Source organism: Trichosurus vulpecula, chromosome 3 (assembly GCF_011100635.1).
Source record: "Trichosurus vulpecula isolate mTriVul1 chromosome 3, mTriVul1.pri, whole genome shotgun sequence".
In the NCBI taxonomy this organism is placed as follows: domain Eukaryota; kingdom Metazoa; phylum Chordata; class Mammalia; order Diprotodontia; family Phalangeridae; genus Trichosurus; species Trichosurus vulpecula.
The window spans coordinates 123420505-123446179 of NC_050575.1; the positions used below are offsets into that span (position 1 = coordinate 123420505).

At 39.2% G+C, this 25675-nt stretch overlaps 1 protein-coding gene across 1 annotated transcript; it reads right to left on the reverse strand.

Annotated features, from left to right (window-relative positions):
- Positions 1-1133: 1133 nt before the first annotated feature.
- PSMD5 (proteasome 26S subunit, non-ATPase 5) lies at positions 1134-22428 on the reverse strand. Its single transcript, XM_036751133.1, has 10 exons — positions 22238-22428; positions 10068-10212; positions 8494-8607; positions 7687-7815; positions 6723-6832; positions 5978-6120; positions 4657-4848; positions 3612-3721; positions 2931-3071; positions 1134-2229 (listed from the first exon to the last, which is right to left on the reverse strand). Exons 1-10 carry the CDS (start codon positions 22408-22410, stop codon positions 1972-1974), a joined length of 1515 nt encoding a protein of 504 aa, XP_036607028.1. The 5' UTR covers positions 22411-22428; the 3' UTR covers positions 1134-1971.
- Between the last annotated feature and the right edge of the window lie 3247 nt (positions 22429-25675).

The following is a 25675-nucleotide window of genomic DNA, read 5'->3' on the forward strand; positions in this document are numbered from 1 at the left end:
ATCTAGAGACAAGATGACCTGAATTTAAATCTGGCCTCAAACACTTACTAGATATGTGACCCTGGGCTAGGTCATTTAACCTCTCCTTTAGCTTCCTCATTTGTAAAATTGGAATGATAATAATAGCACTTCCCTCCCAGGATTTTTCTAAGTATTAAATGTAGTCATGTTAGTGGTTTAGAAAGATGCTTCTTTTCTGGTAATAACAATAATAGCTAATATCTAAATAGAACTTTAAGGTTTGCAAAGCACTTTACAAATGTTACATTTGGTCATGAGCTCTGCCTCTTAGAATTCCTAACTCCCTTCAAAGCACAACTATTCAAATGGCTCCTTCCCTGTGAGGCCTTTCCTGAACCTTCCAAGTGCTAATGCCACTCCTTAAGAAATTCCATTGCATTTATTTATTTATTATAGTCTTCTATGAACACACGCTGTTTCTTTTAAGAGAAAATAAGCTCTCTGAACGCAGGAACTATCTCATATTTGCCTTTGTATACCCCAATGCCTAGCACAGTGCTAGACTTAACATTAACAAATACTGATTGAGTGCTTACTTTTATATAGTTTTATTGGATGGAACAATCACCAAATTCATTTCGAAAAACACAATTTGTTTCAATACACTAACGTATGAAAAATCAAGTCGCTAGGTTTACTGATGTGTTACAGAGGTGATGGAGAGTGGAAGGAGTGCTAGCTGGGTAGTCAGGAGACCTGAGTTCTAATTCCAGTGTTGCTACCAATTCACTGTATGACCCTGGGCAAGTTACTGCCCCTCTCCTGGCCTCAATTTCCTCATCTATAAAATTATAAGATCCCAGAGGTCCCTTCCAGCTCAAAAGTTCTACAATTTTAAAACCATCTTTAACAAACTGATATTTACTAAGCACTTAGATTTATGGCACTGTGCAAGATACTAAATAGGTGAATGGTTAATGGTGATAGGGGAAAAATTAGTAGTTATTAGCTACAGGTCCCTTCTGAGTCTAACATCCTATTTCTAGTAACTCAAGCTTAGTACCTTCGAGAGGAATACTGAGTGCCAAGTCACTTCCAACTTTAACATTCAATGAATCCCAAGTACTCTATAGGGAACAGAAGTTGTAGAATAAATATATCTTCAGCGGGTGTTGCCAGGGAGAGTTTTTTAATCAAGTGCAACGGGAAAAAAGTGGGAAGAGTCAGATATAAAAACAGAACAGATGCAATTCAGTAGTTACAGCAAAAAGTTATCAAAACAAGATTTCAAGTTGGAAGGTTTTTTTATCCCCTGGATTTTCCTTAAGTCACAGAATGTTTCAATTTCTTAGAAAAGACAACAATTATAAAAACTCACCCCAAAAGCTCACCAAAGAGACCTTATTAAAAATGGTTTACTTGAATTATAAAGATGAGAACACATAATTTTAGGAGTCCACACTGCTTTATAATCTAAAGAGTATGCACATTCAATAGTGACGAGATAGTGGGATAAAGAACAAAAAGGTCGGCTAGGAGTAGAAGAGAATTCCTAATGCAATTTGCTTCTCTTCTGAATAAAGCAGGATTCTTTGTGGGAGGAAGCATTTTCAATTTGCGCATCTCTAGGGCAAAGAATTTCCTAGCATTTGTGGCTATATTTTTTTAAATTACATGCAATTTTGGCAAGATCATGTGTATTTAGGAAGGCAGAAAAATACATAGTTCAAATAATGACCAAAGTCCCCTGCAATATGGAATATTTTCATTTTACAATCAAAGAGCTCCAAACCCCAGTTCCACAATGTACTTCAAATACAGCAACAACAAATGCATAGTTGTTAGTCTACCTTAAACATACCATGATAATTTTTTTTAAAGTGCAATTATAGCTAGAAGTATTTTCTATCTGTTATGTTAAATACAAAACAAAAAGAAAAAAAACCTCAAAGATCTTTGGAAGATGTCTTGGTCATGAAGACTGGTCCCCTAAAATGAATTTTGTGCAACTCATTCTGCTCCTTCCACAGCTGTAGTTGAAACAGACTTCACAAAGTATGGGCCTTCACTCAGGTAAGCTCTTAGTCTTAAATAATATTGGTTTCCAAAGATTTCTGCAATTGTTTTTGAGTTTGCAAGGGCTTTCACTAGTTCATATTTGGCATCTTTTGAAGCTTTGTCATGTTCCACAGACCGATCCACAATGTATTCCACAAACCCTGGGCTGTTAAACATAAGTTTCTGAGCCCAGGGTTGGTTTGCAATAGCCTAAAGAGCAACAGAGGAAGAGAACAATTCCTTGTTAATCTCAAAAAAAAAAAAAAAAAAGGAAAAAAAAGAAAGTTATAAAGACAGCTAAAGATGGAAGCTCCCTGAAGACAAGGTCTATATCTTATTTGCAAAATTGATAAAAGCTCCCATTTACAGCTCACAAAGTACTCTTCTCATTAAAGCCCAAAAGAATAAATATCATTATCCCTACTTTACAAATGAGGAGGTCATGGCTTAAAGAAGCTAAATGATTTGCCACAGTTACACAGCTATTAAGTGACAGAGATAAAACTACAATTCAGGCTTTCTGCTTCCACGTCAAAATGCTTCTTCCACTACAGTATAGCACACAGCACTAAAGCTTTACATACAGTTACTTAAATGACTAGAGAACAAATCAAGAAATTAAAGAAGGATTTAAATACCATTATGTTATATCAAACAGGAATTCAAAATACTTTGTATATGCCTTGATTAAAATGTACTAGACTAATTTCTGTACAGGACAGGGGAAAAACACCCCACAAAATTCCATAGCATGTTACTACTTTTTAGATGTTTAGTTCTCATGAAATTGAAAATTTCAATCTCTATTACATTTAACAATAAAATAATAATCTAATCGACAGGAATATATAAGTTAAAACTACTTCATAGCAATTATATTTGACACTGCTGACTCTGGAAGGAAGACTTACTGTGAACACTTTTAATGCAGCACAGTGCAGCTCAGGGAAAGGTTGGGTGCTGATACCCCTAAAATGTTCCAGTGGTTCCTGAGTTAAAGATGAGAACCAGAATTCTGTCATTCTTAGGAGATCATCAGTCTGTTGATCATGCTGCAGGACAAAGAGGGGAAAATTAGTCAGTATTTTCAATATGATAATAAGAGCACAGACTCTTGGAATTTATAACTAGAGCCTTAGAGATCTCTGGGTTCAAATTCCTTATTTTACTCTGAGCTCCAAGAAGGTTAAGCCACTTGCCCAAGGTCAAACAACTGTAAGCAGCAGAGACAGGATACAAATCTAGGTCTTTTGATTCCAGTATCTTCACAAACATGTAGCTGAGAAGAACACAGGATGAGTAACCAGAGCCCTGGATTCTAATCACATCTTTACCAATATCTGTGCGGTCATGATCAAGCCATTTTACTTCACTGAACCCCTGTTCCCACATTTGTAAAACGAAATGACTAGACCAGACATTCTATGTCAACCCTTATTTTGACACTAACCACTTATGGGGTATTGCCCACTAAGAGTAAGGATAACACTTACCTGACAAATGTCTTTATTTAAATTTTAAATGTCAAAACACATATATTTAGTCTATCAAACATAATCTACTACCCTCTACCAACATTTTCATCTACTTACTGGTAAATGAAGAAGAGATGAAATTGCATCCAAGCACCTAATTTTTAGTTCTGTTGAAGCATTCTTTGCCTGGTGTCCTATTTTCTTTAGCAGGTGTTCAAACCGACTTCCTTTGGGAAATGGAAACTCAGACTGTATTAAATAAATTGTACCTTGTGTTTACACACAAAGATGTTCTCTAATTCCATACTACAGATAAATGTACTTTTAGAGACCAAATGACAGCCATGAAAATATGTGCCTAAGAACACACACATGAAAAATAGCACTGATTTCCAAACTCTGTTCAAAACCACCCTTGAGGTAGTTGACAGTTCTTGTCTCTTTGGTTGGGTACCCTTATGGTTGCCAACCAATCAGGATTTCTGGCACAGCTGGTACTGTAACACACACGCTGCTTGCTTCATACCATGTCTTGCATCATAGCCAGAGTTTTGTCATCGTTATCTGTACTATTTATAATTACAGTATCCCCCAATACTGTTTGTCATGAAAGATATTTATTTATAATATACCTATAGGTAGAACATCAAAAGCACTACTATCATTGTAAATCTCTACATTTTATGCAGCGGTAAACCAGAGTGGAAAAGGGGGCACAGTCATCGATCTACCACAAAATCTGCATGCTCTAATAAAAGGAATACTAGATTAGGTGTCTAGTGACTCAAGTCCTAGTCCCAGCTTTGGGACTTTGGACAAATCACTTCACCATTCTGAGTCCACATCTCCATCTGTAAAATGAAGTTAGAAGACTAGATGATCAATAATGGCCCTTTCAGAACTAACATTAAATGATTCCCTAAGTGATTAGTGGACCAAGACAATTTTGATCCACTGCAAAAGGGAGTTATTAATGAGTTTGAAAAAGTGACTTTTTAAGAATGGGTCTAAATTCGTTAAGATTGTAAAAACAAAACAAAACATCAATTTTCTGCAATGTATTAAATCTACAGCAATCAACTTAATGATAAACAACTGAATTTCATTATCTTTATTAAATAACAAAACTTTCCTTTAGAAATCCAAGACAAGCTGCACCAACCTGTTTTTTGTAAAACCTGTTTTCCTTCCACATTTGAGCCCAGGATCCCTAGGGTGTCCACTGCTACTCCTATCATGGTCGGATCCTGACCTTCTGCCATTTCAAAAACTTTTTCTACAAAGACTGGGTATCGTTCACAGATCTGTTGAGGGCTATCCACTATTGCCAGGTTGCCAAAAAATTTGACAAATCCTAGAGAAAGTCACAAAGAAGCAATTTGAATCGAATAGCAAAATAGCACACACTGGACTGCAACTACCTTTACCTTGTGTTTTCACATAACTGGGCTTTAGGAGAAAAATGACTAAATGTTCTAAGCATTAGGAGACAATTTAGATACAGTGCCAATAGCAACTCCCTATATAGAAAACCAGAACAGATAGAACACAGGCTTCAGCAGATCTTCCTTCAGGATAAAATGACTGAGGCCTCTTTTAAAAGGAGTCAGTTTGTATCAGTAACTAAGATGGGACTTTTTTACTGTTTTCTCTTTGAGAAAGCTAAAGTAATCAAGTGCCTTTGATTAAGTCTTGCTTTGTGGAAAGCCCCAGGCCCACACCCTTTTGCTAACTAGGTGTGAAGCCCCAGACCCACACCCTTTTGCTGATTAGGTCCAGAGCCTTTGGGGCCCCAAGAAGGGTATATAAACTCAGAGGTTAGCATTCTGTTTGTGGCTCTCACTCACTGGAAGAGTGTTGTGTGATTTGACCAGATGAGACTCTGGGTAGCTGCTGTGAGGAACCCCCTTCTCTCCCCTCCAACCCCCCCGGGCTTTGAAGAACCCAGATGTTGGTGCTTCTCTGGTAACTATGTATTGCTTAGACAGACAGCTAAAAGCCTGTCTGCTGATTAGTGTTTATTTGCTCTGTTTATACAATGTATGCTTGTAATTTCTGTTTGTATTTGCTCTGAAGTTCAGGGTGCTGGCTTTTCCTCTTGAACTAAGTGAATGATATATGTATGTTTGATGGAAGTGAGATTGTTAACCCCTTAAAGTTGCTTTCCATAGAAAAGCAGGGCAAAGAACCTATGCTGGCAGCTCTTCTGTGTGTTTTTTTGTTTTGTTTTTGGCAGGGCAATTGGGGTTAAGTGACTTGCCCAAGGTCACACAGCTAGTACATATGTCAAGTGTCTGAAGGCAGATTTGAACTCAGGTCTTCCTGACTCCAGGGCCGGTGCTCTACTCACTGTGCCACCTAGCTGTCCCTCTGTGTGCTTTTGTTGTTGGTCTTTCACCCCCATGGTAGCTGCTAGCAACACTGTCATTACACGGTTCTAAGACTTTTTTCAAAGACAACAAAGGAAAAACAATATCTATTACCTGGCAAATAGAAACTGGAGAAAGGATCTAAATCTGCCCCAACGATGATATTAGATATTTGATCAATTATTCCTTCTTGGGAAAGGTACTGTCGTCCATGATGAGTGTATGCCAATGATGTCACCATTTCTATACAGGTGGCTCTGCAATATATAAAATGAAAAAAAGGATTTTAGTTAGCTAACATCAGAGTACTTTTAATCAACAAGAATTTGTACAGTTTCAGATTAAAAATGAGCACTCAATCTGAGATACTCAAATGCTGCTCCTTCCAGCTCTTAACATTCTATGATTCTGTGACTTTGTTTATGGATATTACTAACTGAGATCACATTTATAAAACACAGGGTAAGGTATGTCTTGATTTTTTCTTTTTCCCATAGTGACTTAAGTTTACACTGGCTCCTCTCAATGAACAAATACTATGAAATAAAATGGGATCATAAAATATAGAGTAGAAAGATACGTTAGAGATCATCTAGTCCACCCCGCTTCTTCTATGGATGAGGAAAATGAAGTCAAGAAAGGCTGACTGCCAAATTCACAAAGTAGGTAGTAGAGCCATGACTCTAACCCAGGACCTCTAACTCAAAATTCAATGCTCTTTTTACTATGCCAGTTGCCTCTAAAAAAGGCTCTGACAATCATGCCTAGATGGTCATTTCTTCTACGGGTCTGTTAGGGAGCCAATTCAGCTGAACTCTAGGCAGAGGTTTGCTTTCCAAAATCACCTTGTTCAACCCACCTGACTAGCACATCATCACCAGTCAGCTCTCTAATAAGCTGGGTTACTAATCCACTGCTGGTACAGTATTTTAAGGATTCTGGTGACACAGAGGCAATCTCCACAATCAGCTAGAGTAAAAAAAAACAAAAACAAAAGCAGAGATGTAAAAAGAGCCAACCCGTATAACACTGGTTCTCAATTTAACCTAAAATAAAGACTGAGGGAACTTAAAATAGTATTTTTAGTTCTAAAGAAAACCAACATATGCCTCTACCCTGAGCTTAAAACTTCACATAATACACTGTCAACACAGAAAAAAACTGTTTTTAAAATTTGCCCTATGTTTTAAAGGAATGATGCAGGATGTTTTAGATTAAGGTAAGAACAGAACAGCAACAAAAATTCTTAGTCTTTGGTTTAAATCCTATTAAAAAGCAAATTAGCTTGCAGACAGTCAACAGTTCAGGATTTAGATTCTATCTATTCATAGGATCACAGGATTCAGAGTTGGAAGGGATAGATAGTTCATTCCTCATTTTACAGGTCACAAAACTAAGAAAGATAAAGTGACTTGCTAAAATCAGATAAACAGAAAGTATCAGAGGCAGGATTTAAATCCATTGTCAACTATACCATGTTGCCTCAATTAGGCACTTGATAAATGGGTATGGGTGTGTGTGTGTATGTGTGTGTGTGTGTGTCCGTCTGGTCTGTCTGTCTTTTCTCCTCAACTAGATTTTAAATTCTCTGTGGACAAGGCTCCTCAACCCTGTTAAATTTTTGTATTCCATATTAAGTAGCAATCTGTCATGTACACAGTAAAGAAATACTTATTTGCTAATTGTTGTTTAGACTGGAACATATGCTATAATTTGTAACATACTGTCAATATTAAAGTTTAGTATGATTTTCCTGGATCATCCCACAACAAGCTCTTTGTATATTTTGGTACAGATGATATAAAGTACAGTTTTCATCTTACCTCATAGACTCTGTACCGTACAATGTCACTTGTTTTCATTACATTTTTCAAATCATCTAGCAGGCTGCTTTCAAATAAAGACTCCAATCCAGCTTGAGTTAAGGATATTCTTGACAATGACTTGATGGCCTTGCAAAAGGATATAATTTTCTTAATCATGTAAACACAGGAAAATAACAGTAATTCAAAAGTACTTTACAAAGTGCTTCCAAACATTATTTCATTTGAAACTCACAATAACCCAATGAGAAAGAACAGGTATAATTTTCTCCATTTTACATCTTGGGAAACTGATGATCATACGTTAAGTCACTTGCTCAAAGTCACACAGCTAGGAAGTGGCAATGCCAGGCCTTGGGCTTCTTTTCACTATACCATGCTACTTCCCAGTAACTGAAAATAGCAAGCTAAAAATCAATGGTTCACAACTAAGAACTTTTTAAAAGATTTCTTCTGACAACAACTGAGTAAATGAGAACCTTATGTATACGATACCATATATTCCTGAGGAAAGGGGCAAAAGCTTACTAATTAGCATTCATTTAGCAATGCATCATAGAGATACCCTAAAAGAGGCTTCAAACTCAATTAGTAATAATTATCCACACAAATCCTTCACCATTCACTGTCAGGACCACCTTCTATTTTTTTTTCCAAAGAAATCAGCTTCTCTGCTTATTGACTATGTCTAGGAGTGTTCTAAAGGGGATTCTTATTCAGGTATAGGTTAGACCTGGTTACCTCGAAATATCTTCCAATTCTGAAATCCTGTGATTTTAGACTGTTTGACACGTCTAGAATACTCACCGCTTTAGCTACAGCCAATTTTTCTGCACCAATGCAATAAATTATTTCCTTCAGTAATTCAGGACTATTGAGAGTCTCAGTAATGGCCTCTGAATTTTCTACAATTCTTCCAACCTGAAAAATTACAAGATATTAATCAGTAACAGACTCCCACTGTAGGATTACAAAATAGTCAAATATCTGCATCTGCTGAGACACATAATCATTCAATCTCTCAAAAGAATTTCTTTTATTATGCATTAAGGATCATTACCACAGCAATATAAGTCAGTGTAAATCCTGATATAGACCCACTTATCATCATTATGTGTTGGGACCTTGCTCATTAAAGCATGCCTGAATCTGAGTACCAGGAGGAAGCCTGCAGCAGCAGTGGGGGGAGAAGGACACACTCCCCAGAAGGACTTTACTTGGACACTCTGTATTGACTGAAGAGACTGTAACTTGCTATGACCTAGGAGTAAATGGTATTTGTATTTTCTGCTACCCCTTAAGGATGATATGTTGTATTAGGGAAGACCCTGGCTTGGGACCCCTTGCTTGTGTAAATAAGTATTTTGGAGAATGCTACTGAATGATGTTTTGCTTAAGGATGTTGCTATGAACGTTACAGTTTAGTTTATTGAACAATGATGTATGCTGTGTGGGTATTCTGAGAAATGCTGTAAGATATACTGAATGATGTATTTTATTTAAGACTATGTGGCCACCTTACTAATAAGTTATTATGTGATGGGATCACAAAGTATAGTGCCTCTATTTATTCCAGGATCCATGGCCATTAGATTGCAAGGCCACGGATCCTGAAAGGGTAGAAATATAATAGCAAGCAAAGTGGGGCTTTTCACTGTTTTTTCTTTTAGAATGCTTCTCAGCACTAAGGCAATCAAGTACCTTTGACTGAGTCTTGCCTTTGTTTCAATCAAGAGTCACTGACTGAATCAAAAGTCTTTGATGACCTGCTTAAGTCACAAGAAAGCCTAAGTCACATGAGTTTGAATCACATGGTAATAACAGCCTCTGTGGGCTGACTCTGAATAAGTGTATATATACTCTAAGGTCAGCATTTTGCTTTGGGGGCTCACTCAGTGGAAAACTGTTCCTGTGATTTGGCCAGACAAGACTCTGGGTGACTGTTAAGGAGCCCTGCCCCAGCTCTGAAAACCTAGATGTTGGTGCTTCTCTCTCTGGCAAGTATGTATGTATTGCTATGGTCAGACAGAATCCTGTCTGTTGATATGTGTTATTTGCTCTGTTTATGTAATTTCTATTTGTATTTGCTCTGAAGTTCAGGGTGCTGATATTTTCCCCTGAACTAAGTGAATGATCTATGTAAGTTTAATTAAAGTGAGATTGTTAAACACCTTAAAGTTGCTTTCCTTATAAAGGAGATCAAAGAACCTGTGCTAGCAGCCCTCCTGGGTGCTGGTGTTACTGGCCTTACGTCTCCACAGCAGCTGCTAGTAACACTGCTGTTACAACAACTGAATTATAACTGTCATTATACACCCACACCTCTATAGAAGAAGAAAAATCTTGTGTAGGGCAGCATGGGTACTATTAAAATTCCATACCTGGGACAGAGTAAGGATTACCACAGCATCATCAGGGTGAGATAGTCCCCTATGCAGTTCATCCCTAAGGTTTCGGGCCACGTAGACTGGTTCCATGGCTTGGAGAAATCTCTCCAGGATGGACACACACAAGGTAGTCTGCTCCCTGAAAACCAAGACCCATCATTTATCGAGACAGGCAGAGAGGAAGTCACATAGGGGATGAGTAGCAGGGTGGTTTAGCAGTCTATTACTTTCACTGACTTACTAAAACTGACCTATGACTAGCACCCAGCCTATAGTTTTGCATGTCTGTACAAATAAAACTGATTAAATTGAGGGGAGGGGAGAATTGTTTTTGTTTTAATGGGGGAAAAAAAAACCCTATATATGGATAGCTAACAGACAACATTTTACCACTGTTTGTGAATTACTGATGCACCTTTCACACATATGAATTTCTGGTCATTTGGTCCACTATTAGGAAAACCTAGAGACCCTTGGTCAAGGGTTTATTTCAAGTATTTAAGTAGCCACTATGTACCCTACCATGTGCTCAGCACAATGAGAAAACTGAGAACTAAAAGATATAATCCTTGCCCAATGTAGCTTCTTACAAGTGTGTTGGGGAAACTTGTTTCATATGAAATAGGTTAAGGACAAAACAGCACATAATTAAATGTGACAGTGTAGAATAGCAAAGTTATGCTGTGACAAAGCTATGTATGTTACATATATACACATAATCAAACAACAGGTTACCTAGTATTTAACTACTAGTAACTTTCTTTTACCACTACCCAAACAATCAGATTTCTCCCCAAAAGACTGTGTCTTTGGACTTCAGCCTTTTCCAATTAATTCTCTCCCATACCAATCCTGTCGAATCTCTACACATAACACAAGCTCAGTCAGCTGCTTAGGAGAGAAGGAAAGAGCATTCAGGGTGATATGATACAAAGAAGACTGCAATTAGAAGCAGTGAAACTTGAGTTTTAGTCCTACTTCTGCCACTAAACCTACCACAAGACCCTGGTTAAGTCACTTCATTTTGTTAGACCTGTTTTTCCATATGTCAAATGAGGAAATTGAATGTGATGAATTCTGTGTGGGACAAAAAACCACTGACTCAAGTGAAAAAAACAGAGATGTCTCGGTTTCTCAAGGTAGAAAAAAAAAAAAACCAGAAGCTTTATTTGATCAAGTCTCAAGAATTGGGCACCTCTCACTACCAGGGCAGAGATAGCAGTGAAGAGAGGCAAGGGGGGGAAGGCAAGCAGGGAGATATATACCCTTGTACAAACAATTCTAAGAAATCCCACCCCAGAGGCTGGACCCCTGTCCCCATTTGCAGAGACAAGTGGCCTCACAATCTAACCAGGAATAAGTTTTTACCCAATACAAGCACAAAAACTACAGAATTACCTTATAGGGAAACTTTAATGCTAAGATGGCCGTTCGTAAGTAGGCTAGGGGAGGGGGAGAGGGGACTATCATCTGGTTTCCCCAAAATCATATGATTTACAGGAAAACAAAACTTAGGCCTGGTGAGGTTCACATCCTAACTAAATTGGTACTATCTCTATTTGAATATTGCCTTGCCTGAGTTATTCATAGGGAAGATTTCACAATCTTGTATTCCATTCACAGCTGAGGTGACATCTATAAATCTAAAGAAGGAGGGGGAGAAAGACGTTCCTAAAGGCTAAATAATCAGATTTCCACAGACTCAAATTTATCCCATTTCCCTTTTCTCCAAATATTGATTCTCAAACATTTTAGATATAAATACATATATATATATATATATATACACATATATATCTGTGTGTATATATATGTATTTATGTGTATATATATATATATATATATATATATCTTCACACTTTATTCTCTTACTACCTCACACAATTCTAAAGACCCTTCAAACTCTAATATCTAATTATTCTGAAGTTCAGAGTGTACATTATATACAAGCAAATAATTTAGAGGAACATATTATTCATGCCATTGATTCAGATTAATATAATTTTCAAACTTTTATGGTTTCCTTTTTAAATAAATTTCTGGTTCATTTCTCACTTTTACTTCCAGATCAAAAAATAGTCTATTCCCAATCAGTTCCAACTGAGCCACAATCCAGTCCACCTAATATATTTAGTAGTAAGATTCCTGTCAGCTCTCACAGAAATCATGAAATGATTTGCTATCAGCTCTAAATTCTGTTAAGTCTTTACAAATTAACCTACCTCTCATTACCTATTATCCTTTTTTCCACTATCTATTGTTCTTCTAAATTCAAATCAAACCATCTGGTTTTTAACTCTTTTGTTCTTTTACTTTTTCATTCATCTCTTTTATTTTTACATCACCTAGATTCCTCCCCACTCCCACATTCCTCCTTCTCCCGGGGATAAAAGATTTTTTAAAAAAGTAAAAAGAAACAAATCCAGGCAATCCAACTGATATATAAATATTATGTTCAATGGTTCACACCAATGGGCCCTCACCTGCACAGGAAGCTAGTCCTCTTTTTCTAAAACAATCCTATTACTCTTTATATTCTTCCTCTACTCTTACCCAAGCCACTTTCTGCCCTAAACATCTGTCCAAAAATGCCCATTCAAAAAATACCCAGCACTTTACAGTTTAGTGGGGATGGCAATACAGACACATACACACAAACAATATAACATATGAAATATGCAATGAATGAAATTGGAGGCAGTAACAATGTGCTATGGAAATTAAGAAAGGGGATCAAGTAACACTGGACTGAGAATCAGGAGACCTAGAGTTCCTGGCTCTCACCACCATCCAGTGACCATGTGACCACGGGCAAGTCATTTCTGTTCTCTAGGCTTCAGTTCTCTACTCTAAAACAAAAGTTACATGACAGCCAAGGTCCTTTTAAGAAGTAGTGTGGCATAGTGAACACGGGGATTGGAGTCAGGAAGACCTAGGATCAAGTCCTGCCTCTAACACATACTGGTGCCATTACCATAAATAAGTCACAACCTCTCAGTGGCCCAGGCACCTTTCTAAGACTACAGAGAAGTTGCTGATCTGCATTAGTAAAAGGAGTTTCCACAAAGTCACCCAAGGAGATGAAATCAAAGGTCCAGAAGCTCTAAAAAAAAGTTCCCTTCCAACTATATGACTGGATAATAATCTGTGGATTCTGGTAAGGAAAATTAGGGAAGGTACCACAGCAAAGTTAGCAGTGAGCAGGAGGGAAGTTAGAGGTAGAAAGAAGAGCTAGGTGTCTGTTGTGAGTTAACAAATAAAAAATTCAGACTCTGAATTATGGTGATGATGAGGATATCTAAGATACTGTAAAGGCAAAATCTGAAAGACTTTGTGACTTTTGTGATTGGGGGCAAAGAAAGTTAAACATTAAAGTCCAGAAAATCATATTAACATTTAAGAACACTCCTGTCTCAGGCAAACTGGGGTATATTGTCAGTAAGTCAACTAGCATTTCTTAAGTACTACTATATGTCGGGCACGGTGCCGGTGTAAGAAAACAACAAAGGTAGGAAAGGGCTAGCTTGTGAAAGCCAAAAAGAGTAAGATTTATTTTTGATCCTGGAGGTGATAGGGAGCCCTTGAAGTTTACTTAATTGAGGGTAGGGGTTGGGAGTGATATGGTCAGATTGCTTTAGAAAGATCAATTTGACTGCTGAGTGATGGAGTAGGGAAAGATTTAAAACACGAAGACCAACTATAGGCAACTGCAATAAGGTGATGAGGCCTTCTCTTAGAGGAGAGAAGGGGACATATGCAAGAGATGTTATAAAGGTAAAATCAAAAGGCCTTGGCAAAATTGGACACAGGAAGTGAGAGTGAGGAGTCAAGAATGACATCCCGATTGCAAGCCTGAGTCACTAGGAGTTATGGTGGTGCCCTCCACATTAATGGGAAAGAAAAGAAGAAATGAAGGCTTTCAGAGAAAAATAAGGAGTTTCATTTTGAACATGTCAAGTTTAAGCAGTCTATGGCAAAGGACAGCTAGGTGGTGCAGTGAATACAGCACCAGCCCTGGAGTCAGGACCTGAGTTCAAATTTGCCCTCAGACACTTGACACATCTACTAGCTGTGTTGCCTTGGGCAAGTCACTTAACCCCAATTGCCCTGCCTCCCCCACCCCCAATAAAAAGATGTCTATGGCAGAGCTATCAAACTCTCTGCCTACAAAACTCCCCCAATCAGATTAAAATGTAGTTGGGAAATGTTTAACAAAATAAATAAAAATACAATGCAACAGAGATAATATCAATTTATGGTTTTCTAACTTGATATACAGCTGGCAGGAATCCATTTCTGTTTGAGTTTGATATAACTGGTCTATAGGATATCCAGTTGGAAATGTCCAACAGGAAGAGACTAAAGGTCAGCAGATAGGTTAGGGCTAGTACATTTGAGAGTCACCCTGTATAGAGAAGATAACTGAATCCCTGGGAACTGTAAGATAATCAAATGAAATAATACAGAGGGAAAAGAGAGCCTAGGAAAGAGCCTTGGAGAACACCTGTGATTATTGGGTGCGATGTGGATGAATATCCAGTAAAAAAAAAAAAAACAAAAACACCCAGAGAAGTGACCAGACAGGTAAAAGGAAAACCAAGAGAGAACTGTGATATGAAAACCTAGAGAGAGGAGAGTATCAAAAAGAGGGTGATCAACTGTCTAAGAGACTGCAGAGAGGTCAAGAATAATGAGGATTGAGAAAGTCATTAGCTTTGGCAATTAAGACATCATTAGTGACTTTGGAGAAAGCAGATTCAATTGAAGAGGAAAGGAAGTGAAACCATCTAGTATAGATAGCCTTTTCAAAGAGTTCAGCCACAAAAAGAGTGAGAGATACAGGACAGCAGTGGCAAGGATGAACAAACTGAGGTTTTTTTTCATGATGGGTAAGACGTAGGCATATTTTGTAAAGCAGTAGGGATAGTTACTAGACAGGGAATGATCAGATTAGTAAGAGAATGGGGATGATAGAACAATCTGCTGGAGAAGATGGGGTGGAATGTGATCACTTGTGTATGCAGAGGTGAAATGGGAAGGAGGTGATAGTGGCAGAAGGCATCTGAGTGATAGGAGATGAGAAACAGGGGAAAAGAAGAAGCTCTTGGTAAATAGCCTCGACTTTTTAAGTGAAACATGAGGCAAAGGTCTCAGCTAAAGGGGTAAGGGAAGGAAAGCTGTGTCAGATCTTAAAAGAGATGTTTAGAAAAGCAGAAGTGGTGGGTGGGATCCTGAATTGATTGGGGAGATGTAGAAGGACTGACTTACTGCAGGTAGGAGACCCAGCTAAGATTACGTAACATAAATTTGTAATGAACATAGCACAGTTTCCCAAGTTTCTCCAGCTTTGTTCAGCAGTATACAGGTAAGAGTGAAGGCAGCAGATGACAGGGAGTAGTCTAAGGCTGGGATTTGGCAGGGCAAAATCTATGATAGGATAAAGGGGCAAAGAGATTCAAAAGAAGACGGTGAAGGATTAAAATGGTTCACCAAGAGGTCAAGATAGGAAAGGGAAGAGAGTATAGCCAAGGCAGGGATGATGGTCTGGGCAAGAACTAAGAGGTGGAGGGACTGGAAGTTATCATGAAGACAAAGAATAGAGTTTGAAGTTGCAAAGCAAAGGGAGAGATGGAAGGACAGCAGATTATGATCAGATAAAGGAATTTCAGAGCTCACAAACACGGATATCGAATACTTATGGGTGATGGCAAGATCAAAAGTATAACCATCTCTGTGTGTACCTGTGGCAAAGTGGAGGAGTAGAGCACGTGAAATTAATAATTTGAGGAGTTGGGAAGTTAGGGTGCTTGAGGGAGCATCAATATGTATGTTTAAGTCCACTAGTATGAGGGCAGAAGGTGGACAGAAAAGACTATGGGCCAGAGAATGAACTCACTGAGGGAGGAAAATGCATTGGGGAGATAAATATGGACTGAATGAACTTGAAAGGAGGAAAGTGATAGTAGAGGAAATACCTGGAAAATGGCCAAAGGGGAACAAGAAGTAATCCAATTCTTCCACCATGGTCAGGGAGTCTGGGAAGGGGGGTAGGGCAGGGTGGAACACTGGTATGAGTCAAAGTAAAACCAATGCTAAAAACGGTTTGCCAGGAAAGCTGTGTCATCAGAAGGGAGCCAAATTTAGTGAGTACAAAAAGATGGACAGAGAAAAGAAAAGGTTTAAGATGAAATCTATTTTGTTACCTATGGAGTAAGTATTCCAGTAAGCACTATGCTTTAGAGCAGGGCTGTCCAAAAGGTGGCAGTGATTTATGCAGCCTGCCTATAAGCATAGAAATTTACATAAATGCTTTAGTAAACTAAGCTGAGCTACTGCAAAGCTCTCACTAAAATAGCAAATCAAAATATATTGTCTATTGTTTCAGTAAAAACCTAAGGTTGGAGAGCCCTGCTTTAAAGCACAATGGGAGGTTAAAGTAGCTTTGGAGAGGGAGGATGGGAGAGGGAGATTTGGGTTGAGTGAGATGAGAATAACGGAGTAATCAATGGGGAATAGATAATGAGGTTTAAACAATTGCAAACAAGGGCTAGGTTAAAAACCACTAAGATGGGGTGTGTATGACAGTGTGGAAATATGTTAATCACTGAGTTCAGGTAGGTTATCACTGGACACAGGAGCATGGCCTTGGGCAGAGTTGTCCCAGCAAATCAGGTAGCTGACTGTGGTTGGGTTCCTGTTTCTTGATGGAATGGTACAGGCGTTAAATATAAGTCACTTCTGTGTCTTATATTTATATAAACATATTTTGGGGAAATGGTTTTTTTTTATTTGTTTTAAGGGAAGTTAGATAGCACAGTGAACAAAGCCCTGGGCTTGGAATCAGGAAGATTCATCTTCATGAGTTCAAATCTGGCTTCAGGCACTTACTAGTTGTGTGACCCTGGGCAAGTCCCTTAACCTGTTTGCTTCAGTTCCTCCCCCATAAAATGAGCTGGAGAAGGAATTGCCAAGAAAACCCCAAATGGGGTCACAGAGTCAGATAGAACTGAATATACATAACATACACACATTTTTTAAAAAGTATTCTCTCCCAGAGAAGGGAGATATTACTTGGGTCAGGGTTTTCAATTTAATAAGCATTTACTGTGTGCAAGACATGTGCTAAATGCTCTGTTAGGAGCTTAGGCACTATACGAGGTAACTTCAGGGAGAAGTCAGAACTTGAGTTGAGCCTGAAGCAATGGAAAATGCTGGATTAAGGGAAGAATTGGTACCATCTTCCTCCTTAGTTCTCACTCTGTAGTAGCCAGGATTTGGGGAGTTGTTGAGGCCTACAAAGATACTCTTAATACTTCCTTTACTAAACTGGGCCTCACAGCCATCCATAATTTGGCATCACTCTGCTCTGCCAGCAGCTTTCTTTCACACTACAATTCTAAATACATAAAACACCAACCAAGAGCTATCCCTGCCCTCATCACGCACATTCTGTATTTTCACGAATCATGGAACCTCACAGTTGAAAGGGGACCTCAGAGATCACTTACTCCAACCTCTGAAGTATAAATCCCTCTTGCTAATTCCCACCTACTGGTCCAACTTCTATCCCCAGGTGAAATAAGTGTTATTGAATTCAACTCAATTCAACAAATATTTACTTTAAGCATTTGTGCCAGGCTCTGAGGATACAAATACAAAAACAAAACAGGTCCTACTTTCAATGAATGTACAATCTACTGGGGACATACAGAGAATGCTGAATTCAGAATTAGAGGGTGTGGGTTTAATCTATAGCAGTGGATCCTTGGGCAAATCACTTAACCCCTCAGGGCCTTGGTTTTCTCATCTATAAAATGATGAGGCTGGACTACAGAATTTGTATGGTTTCTTTCAGCTATAAATTTATGATACTATAAACCTATGTACACAACTAAGTATATACATGTTAATTTAAGAACAAAAAGAACACCATTCTGAGTCTTTTTCTACCCCTTCTCTCTGTATTCTTTTATTAGTTAGATGACTTCATCAGCCACCTACGGTTTAATTATTATCTTTAAGCAGCTCATTCCCTAATCTATAGATCCAGGCCTAGTCTGTAGCATATTTCCTATTTGATATTTCAAATGGATATCATATACGCATTTCAAACTCAAAACAAAACTCCTCATCTTTCCTCTAAAACCCTTCCTCTTTTCCTATTTCTGTCCAGAGCACTACCATCCTTCCAGTCATCTGGGTTTGGAGCCTCCTTGTTCTGTCAGATTCCTCAACTCTCCCTCATCCCATACAGCCAATCAGCTGCCAAATCTTGTCATCTATACTTCCTCAACGTCCTCACCTCTGTCTGACAGCCATCATCCTACCCATGGGGGTGGGAAGGGAACAAGCATTTATTAAGCTTGTATTATGTGCCAGGCCCTGTGCTTCACAAATATCATCTCTTTGGAATGCTTGCAATTCAAGGAAAAGGCTAGAGAGAGTTTAAGTGACTTGTCCAGTCCCACAGCTACTGCCTGAGGCTGGATCTGAATATAGGTCTTCCTGACTCCAGGCCCAGCATTCTATCCATTGTACTACCTGGCTGCCTAGTTCAGGCCCACAACACTTTTCATCTGAATTATTCTAACAGAGAGCCTCCTAACTGGTCTTCCTATTTTAAGTGTCTCCCCACTCCAATCTATCCTCACAGCAATGCCAAAGAGATTTTAAGAGAAGAAAGTGACAAGTGAGTCTGTTACTCCTACACTCAATAAACTAAAATGGCTCTCTTGTCTTTAAAATCAAATGTAAGTTTCTGATTAGCTTTTAAAGTGCTTCACAACATGGTTCCAACCAACCTTACTCTTTTTCCCACACTTCATGGTCCTATTAAACTGGCCTTCTTGTTCTTCAAACATGGCACTTCATCTCTTTTCTCTCCCACATGCCTGGCACTCATTCCCAACTCACTTTTACATGTTAGAATCACTTGTTACCTTCAAAAATCTGCTTAAGTGCCACCCTACACACAAAGTCTTTCCTACTCCCCAAGCTTGCTAGTACCTTGGCACCCCCCCAAATTCATTTTGTTTTGATTCTGTATATGCTTATATATACATTGTCTCCTTCAACACAATATAAGCTCTTTGACTTTTATCTTTGTATCCCCAGCATCAACTACAGCAGGCACTTAAAAATTCTTCTTGATTAAAAATTTGGGAGATTCCCATGGGGGTGGCTTGAAGGAGCTGAGGTTTGAAGGAAGCTAGTTTCTAAGACACAAAAGTGAAGAAAAGTTGTTTTCTGGGTATGAGGGACAACCTATGTGATTACGAAGAGATGGGAGTAGCCAGTCTGGCTAGAATGAAGATACATGAAAAGGAACAATATATAATAAGCCTGGAAAAGTATGTTAGCACCATAATGTAGAGGGCTTTAAATGCACTGAAGAGTTTGCATTTTATCCTAGAGGAAAACAGGGAAACACTGAAAATCTTCTAGTAGGTGAGCATTTTGCTTTGGTAAGATTTTGGCACCAGGGCAGATGATGAATTGTAGTTGCAGGTAGCTAGGTAATAGAGTGCATACAGTCCGGAAAACCTGTCAACTCTGGCTTCAGACATTTGCTAGCAGTGTGACCCTGGGCAAGTCACTTAACCTGTTTACTTCAGTTTCAATATCTATAAAAGATGGAGGGAAATAATAGGTTCTTGTGAGATCCAAATATGGTAATACATGTGAAGTGCTTTGCAAAACTTAAGAGTACTATGCAAATATTACTCACAGTGACCAGAATTAGGGTGATGGTTAGAGAGATATGGAGATGGAACTTACTCAACCACTAATTGGATTCAGAGGGAGAGAAAAGGCTTAAGGATCAACCAACAAGCATTCATGAAGTACCTTCTTTGTGCCAGGTTCTTTGCAAAACGCTGGGGATACCAAGACAAATATTAAACAGTCGACCTTAAAAGAGCTTATATTTTATCAAGATAGACAAAATTTACATTAGCAAGCACATTCAAAATAATTTTTTTAAAAGGATGATCCCAAGATTTTAAAACTAGGTAACTGGAAGGATTATGATAACTTGCAAAGAAACAGGAAACTTTGGAGTTCTATCCTGGATATGCTGAGTTTGAAATGTTGATGAGACAATCACATAGACACATACAGAATACAAATAGCAATTTAGATATGAAGTTCAGAATAGGGAAGGATTATAGATTTGGGAACTACTTACACAGAGATGAACCTATGTTGAGTGGATGAGATCATTAGGGGAGTATAACGAGAGAAGAAAAGGTCAAGGAAAGAAGAGCCTTAGAGGCTAGCCATGATCAAGGGTGAGAGAGGGATCATGATCCAGCAAAGGACTGAGAAATGCTCAAGATACTTAAGAGGGGACTCCAAGTGAGAGCTCTTCGAATATCAGATGATAGTTATCATGTCACTATATAAGTCTTTCCCTTCTCTTCTTCCAGGGCTTTCCTAACTCTGTGCTTTTGTTCATTCCCTATATCTAGAACTCCCTGCCTTTCTTCCACCAAAACTCTGCCTGCTGATATCTTTCCTGTCCTTTAATGCCATCTTTTCTATGAAGCATTTGATTCCTAAAACAGAGATGAGTTCTTTCCTTTACATATAAACAATACACTTCCGATTTAAAAATGCAACTCAAACATTAAGAAAACCGTATATATAAAATATTATGCCGGCCCTAAGATAAAATAAAGTTTAGATAAGGTATAATCCTTTTGGACTTTATGGCCTGGGAAGGAAACACGGAAGAGAGAAAATTAACACATAAAAATTTTAAAATACACAGGGAGAGGCAGGGAGGCATAAAGAACAGAAACTGGCCTTGGAGGCAAGAACTCTTAGATTCAAGTCTCATTTTTGACATATACTTGCTGCATAACACTGAGAAAGTCACTTTAACCTCTAAGTGTGGCAGGCAACTATAAATTGCAGATAAATGTTTTGTATTTATTAAATCGTTTGTCAAATTCCTACCCCTCAAGCACTTAATCATGTTCTAATTTTGTGCACTCTTAACTCTCCTACAAGACCATGATTACCTTAAGGGTAAATGCTGTCTTAATAATCATCTTTGTATCCTTTCCCATCTCTTCAAAATTTTCTTCCAATCGCTCATCCTTGTGTAGAGATGAAACTGACCGGTCCTAGAAGGCTGGAAAATCCTGGAGTACCAAAAGGACATCCCAAACCCTCCCAAGGGAGTAACTATCCTTCACTGGCAAAACCTCATCAATCTGCAATCTATGTTCTGTGTTCCATATCTTATGTTTTAGTTCCTTCAGTCTCCAATGTTCTTTGACTCTAAGTAACAAAGCCTGGATCGGACATATTGGACATATATCAAACGTTCCCTCAGAACAGGGAAGATGTTTCAACAACATGCTCTGGAGGCTGGAAGTGACTGGAGGGGGGAAGAGGAGAAGGAGAGAGACAGAGGATGCCCGAGAAGAGACCAGTTTGCAGAGGGGAGAGGGAGGCAAGTACCGTGAGATTCAGTCATTCAACTATTATTAAATATCTATCATTGGCAAAGCTTCGTATTTTACTAAAGAGGAAGCGAAGGCCCAGGCCAGACATGCAGTGACAGGGGCATAATTTGAACCCAAGTCCTCTGATTCCTTCCACTGTATCGCACTTCTTCACGATAAATGAGCTAAAAACTATCATAGTTGGCTGAGTAAGTGTATTATTATCTGTGTATGTGACTTACAGCCCTAATTGATTGGGGACTGAAGGCGGGCTGGGACGTTATCAACGTTTTCAATCCATTTATGCGTTCAGTGCATTAGGGCGGTGCAAAGCACAGTGCTAAGTAACGACTCTGGGGGAGGAGGCTTAACGGTCCACTTGGCGCTGGAAGAAACCTTAACCTGCTTATTTCTGGCCCAGAGAGGGGAAGCGAAGTGCCCAAGGTCCCACAGATCTGCAAGCAGCGCGGTCACGTCTCGAACTCTGCTCTTCTGCCTCCGAGATCGGGCACCTGGCAGGGCCTGGAGGGGGGCGATGCCGGGGCTCCCGGGGCCCTTTCAGGTCAGGGAGGCTCTCAGGCCCGGCCTCGTCAAAACACGCCTCCCGTGGGGGGCCGGGGAGTCCCGACAGCGTCCCTATCGCGACAAAGCGGGCGGAGGGAGCGCTCCGAGGGGAAGGGTCCCCGCCATCCCCCCAGGGAGTCCCCTCACCGGTGATTCCCGTTGAGTAGCGAGAAGAGAGGCCCGAGCCGGAGCTCAGCCGCCTGTTCCCGGAGAGAGCTGAGAGGAACCGCCTGCACGGCAGCCTGCAGGGCCCGGAGCTCCTCCAGCGGTGCCTCCAGCCGCGCCACCTCCCGCAGCAGATCTACCACCTGCGCCGCCATCTTTCCAGAGCTACGCGAATACACTTGCCGCCTCTAGCCCCAAGCAACGCGAGACTTGGAGACTTCGGGGTACGGTGGCCGATTGGGCAGGAGAGGAGACCTAGAGATGACAGGCGTCTGACTCACTTCTTCCTTGTGCCTTCCTCAACTAAGCTCCCGATTGGCTGCGTGTGAAGCGGGAGGATTTCACCTATCCCCTATTCTGTTCAGACACTCTGCGGTGGCTGATTAATCTTAAAAAAAAAAAAGTATATTATATATTATTATTGGAAGATGGAGCCTTTCCATTCATTATTTCATTTGACTTTAGCTTTAGTTGCGTCAGGGATTATTATCCGCATTTTACAGATAAGGAAACTGAGGGCCAGAGTAGTTGACTCATTCTTCCCTCCCGGCGCCCTCACACCCTGAGCAGCAGGGGTGATTCTCTTCTCATATGTTCTTCAAGCTTAACCTCAATGCTTAAGTATGTCATTCTCATTTTATAAAGATAAGAAAATAGGCCGCTGGGTCAATATTTCTTGAATCTCAATTGCTTCTTTTTTTTTTTTTAATGATTTGGTGATTTCCCCTCCCCCACCCGTATGAGTCCGTATCTTCCTTTCTTGTAAATCTCTCACAGAGCTATCCTCTGTGCTTTTGAAATTGTCTCGCTTCTATCATGGATCTGGAGTGAATAAAGCGCTTCTCTTGGAGTGGGGAAAAGCTGAATTTGAATCCTACCTCGTATTTTTGCTAGCCTCGAGACCGTGAATAAGTTACTTAATTTCTCTCAGTCTAAGTTTCCTCGTCTGTCAAATAGGGATGATAGTAAAAGCACTGATTGCTAAGGGTTGTTGTGAGGATCAAATCAAATAGATCCTACATGTAAAGTGCTTTTCAACCCTTAAGGCACAATATAAATGTTAATTATTATTCCTGACTGATAGTTACTTGCCATTTCTACTTTCTCCTGCAGCAATAAGGTACTGAAGTGTTAAAAATATAAATGAGCGTTTCTGCTATGGCATTTCATTACATCATGTTTCCTGAACTTTTCAGTGCATCTGTGACCTCACCCTTGAGAGTACTGTTGTGGAAAGGGCACTGAACTTGGAGTCAGAAAGACTCTGGGGTGGGGAATCTGTGGCCCCGAGGCTACATGTGGCCCACTAGGTTCTCAAGGGTGGCCCTTTGACTGAATCCAAATTTCACGAAATAAGTCCCGTTAATAAAAGGATTTGTCCTGTAAAACTTGGATTCAGTCAAAAGGCTTCACCCAAGGACCTAGAAGGCCACATGTGGCCTCCAAGCTAAAGGTTCCCTACCCCTTGGCTAGATAAAATCGATATATGCTTTGTACTGTAGGGAGAAGGATTGAAAAAAAAAGTTGGAAGTCGTGTTTGAAGAGCAAGAAATGAGAAAGACCAAAAGCTTATAGACTATTCAAAAGCCTGAATACTTTCTATGAGAACAGAGTCAGAAGTCTGGGCATAGCATGCAACAATCTGGGCATAGCATGCAACAAAAAAGCAAACCAACAAAAAAAGGATTATATTCTAACGGATAGTAAACAACTGCTGAGAATCATTTCCGAATTAACTATACAGTCCACCAATGACTTGTTAAAAGAAAGATGAAAAGTGCACAGCAGAGAACAAAAGAAAGCCTACAAGGAAGCAAAGAAAAGATGGACAGCTTTCAACTTAATACACAGTATTTAATATATAGGCTTTCTTGAATTGATAAGTTATTGCTATATATATTTGAATCCTCTCCTATGTTCTGCTGTACATGACATGGTTTTCTTTCTTTTCTTATTTTATAGTTGTTTATAATGTTTCTTTTTCTTTTCTTATTATGTATTTAAGTTTCAGTATTTGTCTATAATAAATTAAAAAAACATAAAAAAGAAAGACAAAATCAATCCCAAATTAGAAGAAATTATAAAAATAAGAAAATGTAGCATGTAATTAAGGGAACTCCAACCTAACCTATTTAAGCAAGCTGAAATTTGGAAATGTAAAGAACAAACATCAGTGAAGACCATTTCCTAAGGAACCAGTGTAAATCAGTCTCTAACACTATCATCATCATCGTCACTAGCACATATACATCACTTTAAACTTTACAAAAGCACTAAACTTTAAAGTTTAGTGTGCAAACTCTAAGGTTTGCGCATTAAATATTACTTCATTTTACCTTCATAACAGCCCTGGGAGGTAGGTGCAATAATTATTCCCATTTTACAGGTGAGGAAACTGAGACAAACAGGTGAAGTGACTTGCCTAAGGTCACATAGCTAGTAAGTATCTGAAGCCAGAATTGACCATAGGTTTTCCTGAGCCACCGTGCCACCAATATGCCTCTAATGAAGACCAAAAGGGTCTAGAAACTGCCTTAGCTAGCAAACAGTTTATCTTTTACATGTCTAATTCAATCCCATAAGCATTAATTAAGCATCTACTACAGGGTGTTCCTAAAGTCTGGACACATAATGCATTTTTTCAAGAAATGAATGAAATTTTTATTTAATTGGAATATTAACAAATAACATCTTCAATGTGATTTCCATCATTTGTGATGCAAATGTTGATGCACTTTGCAAGATTCACATGAACTCGATGCAATAACTCCACATTGCTGTCAATTGCCTATGTGTCCAGACTTTAGGAACACCCTGTATATGCAAAGCACCATGGTAGGTACTGGGAACACAAAGACAAATATGTGTGTGTGTGTGTGTGTGTGTGTGTGTCTGTGTCTGTGTCTGTGTCTGTGTCTGTGTCTGTGTCTGTGTGTGTAAGTATGTGTGTATGTATCTATATATATATATATATATATTCCTTGCGTTCTATGAGCTTATACTCTACCACAGGAATACAACATGTATACAGAAAAGTATGTATGGGATAAAAGAAGGAGGGACAGTAAATGAATGCAGGGTTTAGGAAAGGCTCTTTCTAGGAGGTGACCTGTGAGCTAAGCCTTAGAAACTGAGAATTCTAAGAGGAAAAGCTGAGGAGGGAGTTCATTCCAGGTATGGAGGACCATCTGTGCAAAGCACTTGAGACAGGAGACAGTGCCAAGTTCTGGGAATGATAAGTAGTCCATTTTGTTTGGAGGACAGAGCACATGAAGCAAAGTAATGTGAAACTGGCCAGGAAAAGTAAACTGGAGCCAAGAGAGATGGCAGCTAAGGGCAACAAAAATTTAAAATATAAACTACTCTTTAAGATCTTAGAGTGGAGCATGGTGGAAGATTAAGCAGTATGGCTTCATGAAA

Bases quoted from the DNA above. Each gene is read 5' to 3' on its own strand.
- PSMD5 (XM_036751133.1), bottom strand. From the start codon at position 22,410: ATGGCGGCGCAGGTGGTAGATCTGCTGCGGGAGGTGGCGCGGCTGGAG. The intron at 7,816-8,493 runs GTGAGTATTCTA...TCCTTTTGCAAG, and splicing joins AATTGGCTGTAGCTAAAGCG to GCCATCAAGTCATTGTCAAG. The intron at 6,833-7,686 runs GTAAGATGAAAA...TTTTTACTCTAG, and splicing joins TACGGTACAGAGTCTATGAG to CTGATTGTGGAGATTGCCTC.